At 39.2% G+C, this 17,016-nt stretch overlaps 1 protein-coding gene across 4 annotated transcripts in view; it reads right to left on the bottom strand.

Moving 5' to 3' along the window:
* Positions 1–17,016, bottom strand: part of SORCS2 (sortilin related VPS10 domain containing receptor 2) — a 562,584-nt gene that overhangs the window by 112,993 nt on the left and 432,575 nt on the right. For all 4 annotated transcript variants that reach the window (XM_082051270.1, XM_082051271.1, XM_082051272.1 and 1 more), the window contains exon 4: positions 2,379–2,543. In XM_082051270.1, coding sequence (XP_081907396.1) covers positions 2,379–2,543 — 165 coding nt within the window. The remainder of the gene's footprint in view (positions 1–2,378; positions 2,544–17,016) is intronic.

Raw genomic sequence — 17,016 nt, 5'->3', positions numbered from 1 at the left:
TCACTTTTTTGAAACGCTTGAAAATGTTTTTCTTGGTTTTGCCATTTTTCATCCTTTCAGCTTCCAAAGGAACAATTAAAATCTACTGCATTCCTGTTGAGTTTAAAAAAAAAAAATCTAGAAGCATGTATATAGGCTCAGTGAATAGCTGATTGTTATTTATTATAACTGAAGCAGCCAGAAAAAGAAAGTATAGATTCGAGGCAGTAAATGGATTAATCCAACCACATTGACTGGATTTGCATTGATTTATAGTGTCAGCCAGAGGCAAGAGCTTTATTTAAACAAAATCTAGGGTTCTGAATGGAAGAACAACGCATATTTTGCAATATAAAATAAGCCCTAAATCAAATCAGAAGTTGTGAGAAAGGCCGTGATGCTCCAGTAGACAAAGAAACCTGATTGCTATTTATGAAGGATGTGATCTTGTACTCCTTGTATTCTCAAAACTGCCTTTTTAAGAAATAATTTGCGTTACAGCAGGCTTCTCCTGGGCTCTAGATTGTGTTACATCCTGATACTATTTCCTTTCAGTGAAGGTTAAGTTACTTAACTCAAATACCATCTCCCTAGGCCAAATTCAGTTCAACACTGTCTCTCAAGACCACTGATTTTAATACAGTGACTTCTTTTGATGTCAAATTATAATCTTGATTTTCGGCTCCTCCCCTACCAACACCACTTCACCTTCCCCTCCCCACTAGGCCAAATATATTGGAACCCATACAAAATGTAAGCAAGTTACTGACCCGGTTATACTGAAAAGCATCCTTCATTCCTACACATTTTAGGCAAAGATGTAGGACTTGTCCAGTCACTCTTTTGGGATCACATTGCAAGTGTGAGGAAAGTCTATCAGATTGCCTAACCCTTCCTGCTACTAATGCAGGGCTATTCTTTACTGAATATTTTGTATTTTTTTTGACCAGTCACATTTTAAAAGTGGCAAATTATAGTATTACTCTGTTTGGAAGATGATCCAAGTATAAATTGTCTGAAAACCTCCTTATCATGCATAATTCACCAAAACACAAAGCAAATGCTTCACTTGGTGCTCCCGTCTCCTCCTCATTCCTGGCAAATATTTCTAGCCACTTGCTGTAGCTGGACAACTTCATCAATGCACTTATTTGGACTCTTACAGTGAAAGTTTCTGCCATTTAGTTTTTCAAGACAACTGATCTTCCAACTATAAAAAATTCAGGAATTATATCTATCATCAGAAACAAAAGTCCAAGTGAAAAAAAGACCTTTTCATAACTTCAGGCTTCCCGGAAGTATTTTGTTTACTTAACATGCATTCAACACACTTGTAATTGTGTTAGGATTTCAGATTGAAGCTACTAACTGAAATATTTCACGTAATCTCTGAGTTTGGTTTGCTATCCTTTTTTTATTCTAGTTCTATCCTTATTTTCAAAATGCCTGTAAACTTGCATTGGTTTGAGATCAGCTGTTAATTTATATATCCCACAAAATATCCCAAAAGAAAATGACTTGATGTAACAGCACTGCAATCAGGGCAGGATTTGGTTGCAGCATGAAAAACTTGCTCTGACTACTCTGACCACCTAAATATAAACCTTCCAGGAAGTCTGACAAGGGTTAACACAGACTAGAGTTTATCTAATTTCAGTTTGTAACAGGACTAATGACGGAGGTAAGTCAAGGCCACTACCAAGACCAGAATCACAGTGACATTACAGGTGCAATTTTGGCACTGTGAAAAGGAGATGAACTGCACACTTACAGAGTGTGTGCTCACTCATCAGTATTTAGTCTAACCCATCCAGAAAAATGACTTTATAAATTAACCAGAAGAAATCTGAAAAATGGTCAAAACTTACAAACCACGTGATACAACTCCCAGATCTGAAAGTGGTACAAATACATTATGGGAGAGAGAATTATTTTATATTTCTACAGATTCAGCGATTCCCAAAATCCTCTTCTGCTGCACAACTGTGCAGTTTATTTTATATTACTTTATTTTACATGCCATGAATGGCCTTTGGAGGCACTATTTCAGCTTCATTAACTTTATACTACACTATAAATTACAGAGCAATTGCTTATGGTCACTTTCTAGGGAGGAACACAGTTCAGAGACAGTATGGAACTATATTATACAAGAGTATAAATATTACCCATATACATATCAATTGAAAATGACAGGATTGATATTATTGTAAAAACACAGTTTTTGAGTTGCATATAATAAATATTTAAATAAGTGCCTCAAGAAACAAACATAGTTTCCTTCTGGACAATTGATATTTCATAAAACCCAACACTGATCAGCATATCAGAACTGTTTTATTTCTCCTTAACAGAGGAATTCTTAAATTTCAAGCCAATGCAGTATTTTTGCACTTTACCTTGCCTTCCTTGGTATAAGCAAGTACTTTATCTTCTTCTTTTGGATGAAAAAGGAGAGTTTCCACAAAGAAAGTAATGGGTTGTTTCTGGAAAGTGGCTCCTTCATCCGTGCTTATGAAAAGACTTTGGTCACGGTCATTATGCGAAGAGCTTACAAGAATTATCTAAAAGACAAAACCAACAACATAAATTCATAAAACAGTTTTCTAACAGACAACAGCCTTATTTTTCTTGTGTAAATGTCAGATTTTGTACACACATTACATATCAAAACTTTGTGGACAAGAAACTCAAAAGCATCTAAGGACCACAAGATCCTATTCATTTTCCTTGACCAAATCTGTGAATGTTAAATTATATAACTTCTCCTGCAAATAACAACAAATTGATCACGCTCCCCATCTCTGCTCAAAATGACTGCCTTGGATTTTGGTCTACATGCAAGATTCATAAAGCCATATGAGAAAATCTTCAGACTAACCAAAAAAGAATACTAGTAATGACTAGTAATGACTCATTTTAGCATGTCCATATAAATACATCACTTTATCTAGTGAGGCTGTCTTTGTAAATACTAAATGTAAAAATAATCACTGTTATATCAGAAGAATGACCCAGGAGAAAGAACAAGTACATAACATCTCTCGACTGCTTCACCATTCTCCTCCTGCTGACACATTTTTGATAAAACAGCAATTCACTTTGATGCAGAAAAATATGCCAATTATTTGCATTTCCTTCTCAGGTCCAGGTAATACCCCGACTCAGACAAAGTAATAGTCTGAGCTGTCTCCTTGTGTGAACATCATGTCAGGTTTTCAGCAACAAAGAAATGATCCTCACATAATTTAATCAGAATTTCACTCTCTTTAAGTTCTTCAGCTTTTGCAGTTGGCCAGAATGTTATCGCATGGTTCTAAAAGTTCCAATGTGAGGATCCATTTTCATTGTCATTCCAGATCAAATAGGCCCAGTTTGCATTCAAAATGTGCTTTTATCAACTGACACCCTACAAACAAAACATGTATTTTCAAAGCCTAACTGGGCTCTATTTGGCTCACACTTAAAAAAACATTTTAAAAAGTTATGAATTCAAAATGTGTTTATAATATTCAGCAAATGATGCAGCAGACACCACACAATCCTGATCACTGTGATACGGTGACTGTAAATTGCTTACAGAAAGAAATGGCACTGAGATATGCAAACAGAATTGCAATCGCGTGAATAGAGAGAAAGAAATACATTAGACAAAACAGTGCAGTTTTTATGTTGTCACTTTTTAAGAGCGAAGCTGAAGTTAAAAAATTGAAATTTCTAATGAATTAGACAAATATGATAGCTGGACTGAGCTTTTACTGCAATTGGTCTTGGGGGGAAAACCATAAACACAACATTTATAGATGTTCTAATTTGACAGGTTACTTAAGCATGTGCACTTATACATGAAACACATACACTGTTGTGCTAATTTCAACATAGCTTTCATATACCTAAAATAGGGCACATATTGATGTACATTGTTGAACAAGAGAGAGAATTGCACATACTTGGTCCATGGCTGAAACCTGATATTAAAGTATATATTAAGCCAAACCTACTTCTATTAGTTGTGCGGTTACGTCAGTTAGAAGAGCAAGATAATAGCCCATAACCTTGCTATGATCTTGTATTTTTTTTAACGATATACAATACCCAAGCCTAGGAAAGTGTGTCATTTTTATTAGAAAGCCTCTACAAGTGACACCTTCACAAATGCCATCTCTTATTCCTACTGTATCCAATGGCTGCCTGTCTCTTGGAAAACTCTTCAAACAGTATCTGTTTAATGCATTACTATATACACTTCAAGTATGCTGCGCGTGGCCTAGATACAGTGTTCAAAGATTCTTGTAACACTCTCATTTGGCAAATTTTCTGCAGAGGTCATGACACCAACCTAAAGTTGAATGTGCTGTCACAGTATTTATGCCCAGGATGGAGATCTGTACTTCCCTTGCCACTCCACCATCTGCAGCTCAGGCTCAAAACATTCAGTTTTTCTTGGAAAGAAATGAATTCAAATGAAATGAGCTATACAGCACTAATTCCTGCTCATTCCTGATCAGATGACAAAAAGAAGAACCCAGTCCTGTGCTAAAGTAACTCCACAAGAAAGGCTGCAGAGTGAGCTCCACAATTCCTGCTGAACCTTGTGTCCAGGAACATCCTCACATCTTCACACATGCACAAGGCTGATCCTGAGAACCACGCGTAGCTTGCAGTGTCTACAAGTCTTTCCATGCTGTATCACTAGAAGCAGCACAGCATTAGCTCTCTGTTACTCTCCTGTAAATGGTTTTTAAAATTTACACAACTAAGACAACAAATCAGTGTGGCATATACTCCAGAAAAGGCATAATCCACACTTGTAAAGAATGGTATTCTCTGGACTACACCATCTTGTTGTCTTTTTCTGGCCCAACAAATCTTATGCTTCCAAAAATACCAAAATATTGCCTTCAAAATAATAAATGAATTAGTCTTATAAATTTGGGAGTGTTTTTTTACTGTTAATGAACCTTGAGCATAGGCACATCTAAGTTTCATAATGAGGACCCAAGAGCAGCTTGCAGAGAACATCATTCTGGAAACTGAAGTCACAAGAAAAATGCTAGCTATTAATATAATGAAATGCAAACATGCTGAGAGATTTGCTAATGCTGTCCTTAAAAAATATTATGCATCTTTCAGAGTTAAATCTATCAGAAAAAAAATAGCCTAAAGACTGTAGGCATCTAATCATATATGGCAGAGTCCCTAACTATACTTTTATCCACACACACATCAGAATTCATTTAATGAAGTATTTTTTATTTTCACTCAGTTTCTGATTTATATTTCAATAGTTTAAAATGATCAGTATGTGCCACACATACAGATTTGCTTCCCATAGCTAACACACTGGGTGCTCAGACTTGCCTGCTGGCTAACGCTACTTATTGAGGAAAATATTCCAGAGTAAATGTTGTACTCACATTAAATGCTTTCCATAACAAGTTCTATTTACTTTGTAAGTGGAACAAATAGCAAAACCTTCCTGCTAGCAACTGATGAAGGGATGCAACTGGGACATAGTGTCTGAAGAGCTAACACTGATAGCTGAGGGTTTTAACTCAAAATAAACAACTACTTGCTTGAATAATAGTGTATCCGAAAAACATAACAGATTCGAATCACATCTAAATTTCACTTAAGCTTCTTTTAAACAACTTTTTACAGAGCAACTCTCCCTCTTGTGAGACTCTTCTAACTTTTTTTTAGTAAATAGTAACTTTAGATTATGCTGTTTATCCCTGACCTCACTTCCTAATCTCCCATCAGCTAAATAAACCACAATAACACATGTGTATACATTCAGATTAGACGTAAAGCTACAACTTCCAGTCGCTAAGCAGAGGTAAAAGAATATTTCAGATAGATGAACTATCCCATGGACTGTAAAGAAAATGAGCAGAAATATGATATTGTATAGACCAACAGGGAGGAAAGCAAAAAAGATTTTTAATAAAAATGAAAAATACCACACCATGCCAAATGAATTAAAGCATTCCAAATGCAAAGAAAAGCTTCACTTTTCCTCAGTTCAGGAAAAGCTAGTGAGGCAGGAGGTAATATAAAAGCCAAATAAATCTGAAAATAACGTAATTAAATCCATTTATTTAATCTCTCTTTCAGGATTCATTGGGCAATGAGCATGTCTAACCATTCCCTCTGCTGGGTGGAATCACTATCTGACCCGCAAAGGATAAAAATACTCTGACAGCTCAGGCTACAGTAGCTTACGTATCATACTTTTTCCACTACTACCACAAAGACTTGGAATAATCATAGTGATTACCAGGGAGTCTTAACTGCAGATTTGGCAGCAATTCAAAGCTATGCTGTAATTTCAAGTGGCAATAAACACAGGATATTAACATGCATCATTTGCCCTGTGTCTGAAATATAACCCCCTCCCATCCATTTAGGTCCAATCAAAATGTAAGCTCAAGATAAATTTGATCTTAATCAGCACTTTCTCTGAAACAAGCCAATCTTCTAACATATTACAATTGTGCTGTCTCTTTTGGCTTCAGCAACTGATCTTAATTATAATTCTAGCTTTTATTTTCATTTCCACTTCTCTAGTATTAAAATAGGAAAAAAAAAAAAAAAAGTAAAAATGTCCATAATGACATCTGACTTGCCACAGAAGATTTCTGCAGCAAGTGGCAAGAGAGATGAGGCACACCATTTTTAAATTCCATTATCCTGCATGCTGTCAGAAATCAAGACACCTCATATTCCTGACCTCTCTAAACTGATCTTGAAGGGAAAAAAACCTCCTTTGAGCCAAGTAAGAGGTCAAAATACAGGAAAACTTCTTATTTAAGCACACAGCAGCCATGTCCAAGAAGCACCTACACCTCTTCATTCCTCTGCAGTAGACTGAATTGCCATCAGACATAGAGCATTTGGCTGTGGGGATTCCATCTTAAGGAGTGCTGGACTCACTCCAGCAAAAATCTCAACAATGCAAACTTAAGAGCCATCCCCACTAAGGTCCATTAACTTCCATTAAGAACATGTAATGTTAACACCTAGAAGAAGGTTCTTGGCTAAACTGGACACGAGGCTGCTGGGCACAGAGCAGCATCAAACTCCTAGTGATGCCATCACACTAACCTGCATGTCTACAGGAGTTTTGAGGGTAAACATTCTTTGTGGCAATACTGCCAGTCTCAGGGCAATATTCATAGAACTTCACAGCACAGAGCAATCATACCCTCAACATTTTTTCAGATTAAGTAACTAACTAATCTATTTTTCTTGCTTTTACAATTTGCAACATTTATGTGTTATTAGATATGCTTGGCTGGTACAGAAATTACTCTAGCTCCTGGTCCCAATTGTAAATGAGATGCTGCTTCTCAGAAGGCATTCATAAAACACACAAAGTGTACTGCCAAGGTTATGATTTTTATCTTGGGTGGTATAAAGACCTGATAACTCAAGAGCAGCAAAGCTGCAGAGTGAAAAATAGAGTTCCTTTACTCTCACAGTGGCAAAAACAATATCTAAAGAATCAACCCAGCATAATTCCAAGCAGAGAGTAAAATAAAATGCCTTTCAGATAGCAGTTTAATCTTGCAGATTTTTCCTGGAAGTTGCACCCAAAATCATTCCTCACATATGTTAGTTATTAGTGAATCTGATCACTAATATATCACTGAAAATTAATGAGAATGAGAAAATCAGCTTATGTGTGCAACTGAATTGTGTAAAAGCACAATAACAGAATATGTATATGCATGCATGTACATATATCCCAGAAAAATATATCACTTTTCATAGTAAGCATTTACAGTTTCTTCTAGAATTTGTATTTACTTACCCTTGGAGAGGCCCTCTCAAGCTGTCACACAGATGTATTTCAAAGCAATAACCAGTCTCTATGAGAACCGCCATAAGGGAAGGGAAGGTGGGAATGTTTAGGACAGCCCCTGAGAAATATCCACTACACTGATCCCCTAATCTCAGGACAGAACCAAAGGCCATATGAAGCAATCCTAGTGGGACTAATAGAAAGCATGTAGTATAGTTTTTTCTCCCCAGTGTTGTGGTCGGCTCATTAATCATTTGGAATATCACAACTTGAAGCAGTAGTATTATTTATCTAGTACCAGCATCATATGAGGCACTTGAGGATGTGGAGTGAATATTAAGAAGTCAGGATCTTAAAATGAGCTGGTTACCGACTGGAGCAGTTTCTAACAGATTAGACATGTTGAAGAGGGAATGAACATCTGAGTTAGCACTTCAACAGAAAAATGTGTTCAGAGCAACTGGACGGAGAACAACTGGCTCACACTGCAATGAGGCAAGCCTGAAATGACATAAACTGATCATAAAAGGTAATAGTTTTGAAATGTCTGGCTCTTCTCTAGGGCATTCACTATAGTGGAAGCACGTTACACATCATCGTAGAGAGGGTCATCATCAAGAGGTTGATGCGGCGGGGGCATTGCCAGGGGCAACCAGAGGAAATTTAAACACAATACAACCGAGAGCAACAGTCAGTGACGAGCGAGTGAGGAGCACAGCGGCAGTGATGGTAAGTTCTGCTGCAGAGGACAGATCAAGGAGACAAGAGAGGCAGACTCGGCACCAGGTAAATCTGCAGATGGACAGAGAGACAGCCTGGAAACAGGGATGACCCCAGCCTGTGAGCCTGTCAGCCTCACTTCTGTTCCTGGCAAAATCATGGAAAAGATTCTTCTGGGAGTTATCAAAAAACACCTGAACAACAATGCAGTCATTGGTCCCAGCCAGCACGGGTTCATGAGGGAAAGTCCTGCATAACAAACATAATTTAATTCTACAACAAGCTTACCCACCTAGCTGACCAAAGGAAGCCTGTCAACGTGATCTTTTTGGACTTTAGTAAAGCCTTTGATACTGTCTCTTAGAGTATCCTCCTGGACAAGATGTCCAGCACACAGCTGGGTAAACACACAGTGCAGTGGGTAAGCAATTGGCTGACGGGCCAGGATCAAAGGGTTCCAGTAAATGGGGTGATGTTGGGCTGGTGACCAGTCACTAGCGGGGTTCTGCAGGGAACTATCTTAGGGCCAGCACTCTTCAGTGTCTTTATAAATGACTTAGACTTAGGACTTGAGGGATTACTTAGTAAGTTTGCTGGTGACACAAAATTGGGAGGAGCTGTTGACACTCTCGAAGGCAGAGAGGCCCTGCAGAGGGATCTGAACAAACTGGACAACTGGGCAATCACCAACCACATGAAGTTCAACAGGGGCACGCGCTGGATTTGGCACCTGGGACATGGAAACTCTGGCTCTACATACAGACTGGGGGACGAGATGCCAGAAAGCAGCTCCACGGAGAAGGATCTGGGGGTTCTGGTCAAAAGCAAGCTGAACATGAGTCAACAGTGTGCCCTGGCAGCCAAGAGGGCCAGCCATGTCCTGGGTGCATCAAGCACAGGCCAGGCAGGGAGGTGATTGTCCCACTCTGCTCTGCACTAGTGAGGCCTCGCCTGGAGCACTGTGTGCAGGTCTGGGCAACAGAGAATAAAAAGGATATAAAGCTACTGGAGAGTGTCCAGAAGAGGGATATGAAGTTGGTGAAGGGTTTGGAGAGGAAGCCATATGAGGAGCGGCTAAAGTCACTTGTTTTGTTCAGCCTGGAGAAGAGGAGACAAAGAGGAGACCTCATCACAGTTACAGCTTCCTTACAAGGGGAATAGGCAGGGCAGGCATTGATCTCTTCTCTTTGGCAACCAATGACAGAACCTGAGGGAATGTCAGGAAGATGTGCCAGGGGAAGCTTAGGTTGGACATTAGGAAAAGGTTCTTCACCCAGAGGGTGCTGGACACTGGAACAGGCTCCCCAGGGAGGTGTCACGGCCCCAAGCCTGACAGTGTTCAAGATGACACTGGACAACACCCTCAGGCACATGGTGTCAACTGTGGGGTTGTCCTGTGCAGGGACAGGAGTTGGACTTGATTATAATTGTCAGTCCCTTCCAAGTCAGGACATTCTATGATTCTATGATCATAATAATGAATGCCAACAGAGAAAAAGTCACAAAAGTTCTGACCAGTGATGATGACCAGCCTGAAAATTCTGCCCTGCTGCATTTACGGGCAACCTGTATATATCTGAATCTGCCAGATCTCTATAAGTGAACACCTCAAAGTTGCTGACCATGCCAGCTCTCTAGGGGATACCAATTACAGCTCAATTCTTCAGCCTTTTTATTTAGAGAAGTGTCAGGTAGGATAAGCAAGCTGATCATTACCTCTTCCTCCACAGGAACAAACCTCATCCATCTATAACCTGCTGGAACCAAAAAAATTGTTGCCATTTAACTAGCATGACAGGCCACATTTTCTTGAGAAATGCTCTGCTCAAAAATATTTCAGAGCAGTAACTAGTGCCACCAGCCCAAGAATTCTAAAAAACTGGCACATATTACACATATCTGGTATTCCTGCAATATACTGAGAGGTGTGAATACACCAAAGGTCACAACAGAGGGAGAGGAGAAACAGTGCTCAACATCTTCATAGACAGCCCTTTCTTTAATAGCTATTTTTTCTAGTGTTATTTGCACCTATCTTGCAGAGCTAAGATACACATACATTGTTTGTCTTCTGAAAAATACGTTGATGCTGTTCTGAGCAGGTAATTAATAAGGAATACCTTTAATTTATCTAGTGGATCTCTTGCATAGGCTGAACTTACACTGAAAACAACAAAAACGTTTTTAGATACCTAAGGCTTACATAAAGCAAGCGAATACTATTTGTTATGGATGCTACTATTTTCGGTTCTGTTTAAAGTGCAAACAGAAGAGTCCTTTGTTCTTACTGCAAGGTCCAATATTAGCCTGGCTTTTGCTAATTCTTCAACAAAAGTGACCATTTAATGTACCCTTTGTAGAGTTCCTACACCTAAAAAGAGCAAAACTTAGTGCTGAGACATTTTGTGGGATGTTCATATTGATATCTTTACATTTTCAAATTGTTTCATTTAAAACTACGCACTCCAGAACACCAGGAACTAAATCAGATAGTCTTTCCCAGTATGTTCAAAATCAGCAGTCTGAGTAAGGAACAGCAGTCGAGGAGGCATAGCGCCAATTCTTGTCACAGCAGGGGAACGTTCCCTAACCACGTTTTATATTGCCCATAAAATAAGTGCAAAAAAAAGAAAAAAAAAGAAAAAACAATAAGGTTGGATTGCATAGAGAAATGGGTTCACTCTTTCTCACCAACATCTAAACAAATATGAGTATGTCCCAGACAGAACAGGCACAGACTGATCTTTTTAGCTTGGATATTCACAGACTAATCTAATTCAAGAAGTTATTTGTAGACCTCCAATAAACCTGCAAATATTTTCTGTCTGAAGACATCTCAGAGCAAAAAACATAAAACAGTGGCTCCCAAACAGGATAATGGATGCACAGCAAATGACTGCATATATGTTTTGATCTAATTTAATGAAGAAACAGGTACAACAGTTCCTAGTCACTAGCCATTAATTTGTTGGCAGGAAAAACTGCACTAGGCTCAAACAGAAATTACATGCATGGTAATTAGTGGATGGGGAGAAAATATGAAAGGCAGTCATTGTGCTTAAAAATACCAGTCATATGGGATTGATCAGCACCTCATGGTCTTGTGTAATAGATAAAGCACTCGTCTGCCTTAAAAATATCACAAGCATGACTTATGGTCTCTTATTATGAAACTCAGTTATATTGTAAGACTACATAAGAATTTTCTAGGAAGACTGGAAAACAGATCTCTCAAAACATTGCTCTGGGGAATCTCCTTTAGCACAAATTGTCCCCTCAAATCCCAAATACTCAACAGGTTCCCAGTGTTCTCGCAGCAAAAGGTCATCCCATGACATTCCAAAGAGATCCTTAATGCTAGTTGAGGCATCAACTTCAAGCACCTCTATTCCTCTTTCTTCCAATTCTATAGAGCACTTCCTTACAGAGATCAATATACTTAACAACACTGTTAAAAGTCATAAGGAATAAGCAGCATTTTCCAAACTTGAAGGTGTGTGTGTAAACATGCATATGTGTATGTAGATACATCTGCAAATAGACACAGGTTGATCCAACCAGATGGGCTATGTCCAAAGTTGCAGAAGCAGTTATCTGAAATCACTGAGAGCTTTGAAAGGCTCTAGTGACTGGGAGAGGTTCCTAAAGATTGGAAGCCAATAAAGATCATGCCCACCTTAGCATCACCTACAACGTCTCTCAGATGTGTCTCTCACTGTATTTTGAATTTGTCCATTCCCACATCTAAAGGGGTGACTGGCACTACTTATTTAAGTCCTTACCGTTCAGGAAGCACCTGCTTCCTTTGAGAACTGTAGGCATTCTCCTTAATGGAGGACTGGGTATAGTTACAGATTGAACAGCTCTTCTTTCCTAGACCACAGGAGAAAATACAAACCCAGGGGATAATGCTGCGTTGAGCAAGCGTGTCATATGTAAGGCACGACTGATTATATGGTTTTAAAGGGGAAAATGGAAGGGGGAGAAGAAAGGGAGGCAGAGCAGCAGAAGTAAGCCCTGGAAAAAACAGTAATTATTTTTCACTTGAATTTGGCCATATCTCTATTATGTAGGCTACAAAGCTTAATTATAAAAGCTCTTGCTATTGAAATATTTCTCCTTATCTTTGATATCCAGTCCAAATGGACTGGAAAAAAGCCCTTGAAAAGCAGAAATGAAATGTCTTTTAACGTAATTTTTGGTCCCATTAGGGCAAATCTCATTAATAGAAAAAGGACTTCAGCGAAGAATAGAGCTTTTATATTCAGAAGCACACAGTACTGCTGTGCCTGATTCTAGCAGCACTATAGATGATAAACCTTCCTCCATCAGGGCTCCAATTTTTGCAGTTGTAAAGCACCCATTTTATATTGAGGTAGGGTTTTAGTAAATGCACATACCTGGCACTCATTGTGCTAGCTTTCTCCAGCTGTACTTGGGATGAGTGTTGATTGGAGATTGGGAATGATGATGTACAAAACTTTTTATATTTTTTTCTCTATTGAAAAGCATCATTTTGCCATAACTGAAATGTATTGCTGAAAACTTCTGTCAGAAGACTTACCAGCATGATTCCTAGGGCCCAAGAGAGAATTAGAGGGAGAGGGTATTCCTTCTGGGGCTGTTCCAACTTATTCATGTAAACAGAAAATATTTGTTGGGATGGAGGCACCGACTTTGTGGATCAGTTGCTAGAACACTTGTGTGTGTCCTTGCAGGAACAAGGCTTGTTACCTTCCCAGCTGAATGCTGTGATTACTAAGCTGTAAGCTTCGGTATGTATTCCCATATACAATAGAGAGAAAAGGCTGCACGTCATTAAAACCAAGACAGAAATAGAAACTATGTACTCTTGCTCATTCGCTAGATTTGTAAATTTGAGGGGTGAGGGTTGTTGTTTCTGTTTGTTCCCAAGCATGTTATTTTGGATCTTTTTCAGTACATTTTGATGAAAAGTTGAAAAGTGAATAACAAAGTAAATGAAATAAATGCACAAACATTTCTACTAATCCCCTTTCTCTCACTTTTACTAACAATTAATCCTCACAAAAAGGTTGTAATTAATCCAGGGGATTACTTTTTTCTTTTAACATTTTACTGAAAATGAGAAGTTGGAGAACTCAGATTCTGGCAGTGTGTTTACAGACATAGATGATAGCTAGGAAGACTTCAGGAGTTTTCTCTCTTGGCAAGAATATGCCTAGAGATTCAGCTATGAATTATGGCTGATACTGAAAAAGAAAACCCAGATAATACAGTCATTTTTTCTGCTAAGGCAGACAGCTACACAGAGCTCTAAAAACATCAGACTGAGGTTAGTCTTGGGGTACCAATTCTGTTCTCTGTCAGCAAGAACTTTGCAAACTGACCATTTTGCAGACTCTGGGGCTGACCCCATCTACAACACAATCCACATGAAACATTGGTCCTACCACCACGTTGGCACTTACAAGATTTTGCAGTAATTCTTGAGATCGTAACACAACTGTCCTCTGAGACTTTACATATATTACAGGTTTTTTATGTTTCACATCAATAACAACAGGATGGGAATAAAAATACTTATGTGCTTATAGGTGGTGTTAAAGAGGAAATGAAGGAACTACAAAACCAGAGAAATTCAGGAACGGGAACAAAATATTAAAGAAGATATACTGGCAAGAATAATTGCATTTCAACAAAGAAAGGAGGAAAAAACCTCTCTACCATTCTCCTTAAAATCTCCATATTGTTCCTATTTTGATTTCATTGGAAGAAGGTATCAGATACCATACAAGTCTCAAGCATATTAGAAGTATATATGGGTCTACCAGAAGCAGCCCCATATCAACAAAATGAATTTTACTAGTACATCAAAAAGCAACTCCTCCCGCTCAAATCCCACACCTTAATGCTGCTCATGATGTAAGTATTAATGAAAAAATATTCATATTGGTAATAGGAGCTGTTCTTATGAACAGTTACCTATTCCAGTTTAACACCAAACTTTCAGTTTGAATTACCATCCACTTCCAATGGCTGAATAATAAATTTCATCCATTTACCATAGATTAAAAACCACACTATACTGATGTTTCCAGTGGCCTCAGAACCTTAGAGTTAACTTTCACAAGCAAAGGAAACCTTACTGCTCCAGAGTCAATTTCCAATCTCAGCTGTGTGTGTTTTTGATTAAATCTGCTGGTCAGCTGGCAGGCACATACACAGCAAAGAGAACACACACCTGCACATCTTTGCATCTGAATAGGAAATCTTAAACAACCTGGGTTAGACAGACAGGATAAAAACAATCTCAGTTGGTAATTAGGCATCATTCTTGGAGATGTCATTCCAGTGTTTGACAGATTCAGGTGAATACTACCCAGGCGTTGCATCAGAATATAGCTCTTTGACTTAGAAGCTGCATGTTTTTACAGCGTTTTCTTTTCTTTCTTTCCTTTTAAATGAACATGTTCTTATTCCTAGGTAAGCACTTCAGCTCATCTCGCTGTTTTTTCCTCTCCTTTTCATATGCTTCTCAGATCACCTGTTGTGCCAAGGGACAGGCTACATGTCTACTGGGAGTTAGTTGTCCAGTGTAACTCCCAGAATGTTGAAGAGAAGGGAATAATACAAACATATAGGTAGGAAGAGTCTTTCAGAGGTCATGTAGTCCAACCTCCACCAGGCAAGGCCAAATAGAGCAGATAGTTCAGGACCATGTCCCCTCCAGTTCTGAACATCTCTAGGGATGGAAATCTCACAGTCTGGATGGCCTATTTCAGTGTTCAACCACCTTCATCATAAAACCTGGTTTCCTTGTAAGCCACTGGAGTATCCTGTGTTCCAGCCGGTGCCATTGGCTCTACCTCCAGTCCACACCGCTGAGAAGAGTCTGAATCCAGCTTCATGCAGCTGGTTGTAGACGTCAAAAAGATCTCCCCCGAGCCTTGCTCAGGCTGAACAAGCCCAGCTCGCTCATCCTCTCCATGTGCCTCATGTGCCCCAGCTCTGGGTCCAGCTGCCCCTCCATTGGGCTCCCTCTGGTATGTCAATGCCTTTCTTGACCTAGGGGGCACAAAACTGGAGGACCTATTCCAGATGCCATCACCAAATTCCTGAACAGAGGGGAAGGATCACCTCCCTGGGCCTGCTGGCTGCACTCTTCCCAGAGCGGGCTGCTCTTTGTTGCAAAGGCAACTGCTCTGCCCTTGGGAGTCCCAGGAGGAACCCCAGATCATTCCTGCAAAGCTGCTCTCTAGCTTACAGCCTCCTTCATACAGTTGCTGGAGTTATTCCATCCCAGATGGAGGACTTTATGGAGGACTTTTTTTTTTTAAGCATTTGCTTTTGTTGAACTTCACATGTTTCTTACCAGGTCATTTCTCCAGCCTGCACAGTGAATGTGACTCTTAAATTACCATTCTGAAAAAAAAAAAAAGTATGTAGACAGAGGCAGCTAAGAATTGTTGTTATCAACAACGGCCACCTCATTGTCTCCCCAAACGCTGCTCCCTGTACAACCCACAGTGCAAGCTCTGAAGCTGGGAAGACTAGATTGCCCTCTGGATTTTCAGAGGTTTCTATCTATTGTATTGGAAAAAGCCAGGTGCCCGGGTAAAGTGGGGTCCATTGCCCTGAGCAGTCCAAGCCCCTAACATTTTGATGAAGCAGGATCTCAGATTCCTAAATTACATGGATGATATTCTACCCTTGATTTTCTAGCATCAGTTACAATAATTAGGAATGTTTAATTGCTCATCTCAGCTCTAGAATACATTCCAAAGACCTTTTCTGCTCTTCAGATTTTCTTCAAAATTTGCCTTTCACCCACCCTCCCCTTTTCCCTTTGGGGGTTAGCCCTGCAAACAACATAGTGCATCTTGTTATGTTTACAAAATCATTTCCAGGATAACTTTCCAGGATACCTTGTCCTTCACCTCTTATGTTTTAATCCACTGCAGCCCCGGACCATAGCTGGCCACTGATAAAGAGCATAAGAAGATTTACAGTCTTTTCTATCAAGTGTCTTTGATGTAATGCTCCTAAAAACGGGTAAGCACCATCAAATTCACTGCAACACAACACAACTAACTGAGTGGAGGCTGGGTGGTATGGGTCATAAAGGATGACACATAAAAAAATAAACACTAGGAGTTATGAAGAGCCTCTTTCACATAATTAAAACTTAATTAAAACCTCTCAGTATAATCTATATCAAGAAAAAATGGCCTTTTGTCACTTCTACAGGTGAGTTTCCTGAAAGAAGCACTCATCTGAGACTGCAGCCCATTCCAGAAAAGTAAATAGAAATCACACAATAATCAACAGCCCATCCCAGGTGGCATACTAATTTACTAACAGTTCTTGATAATTTATTGCAAGTTAAATAGTTCAGTGACAGGCAGAGGAAAAAGAAATTAAAAGATAGTTATTTTTTGCCTAATGGTGTCTCACAATCAAATCCACCTTGCTCCACCAGCTTGCTCCTAGGCATTTCTTTGAGAGAATTAATAGACAAGAAAACGTTT

Source organism: Streptopelia decaocto (genome assembly GCF_964273445.1).
Source record: "Streptopelia decaocto genome assembly, chromosome: 4".
NCBI classification, from domain to species: Eukaryota; Metazoa; Chordata; class Aves; order Columbiformes; family Columbidae; genus Streptopelia; species Streptopelia decaocto.
This window is presented reverse-complemented; position numbering and strand designations above follow the sequence as displayed.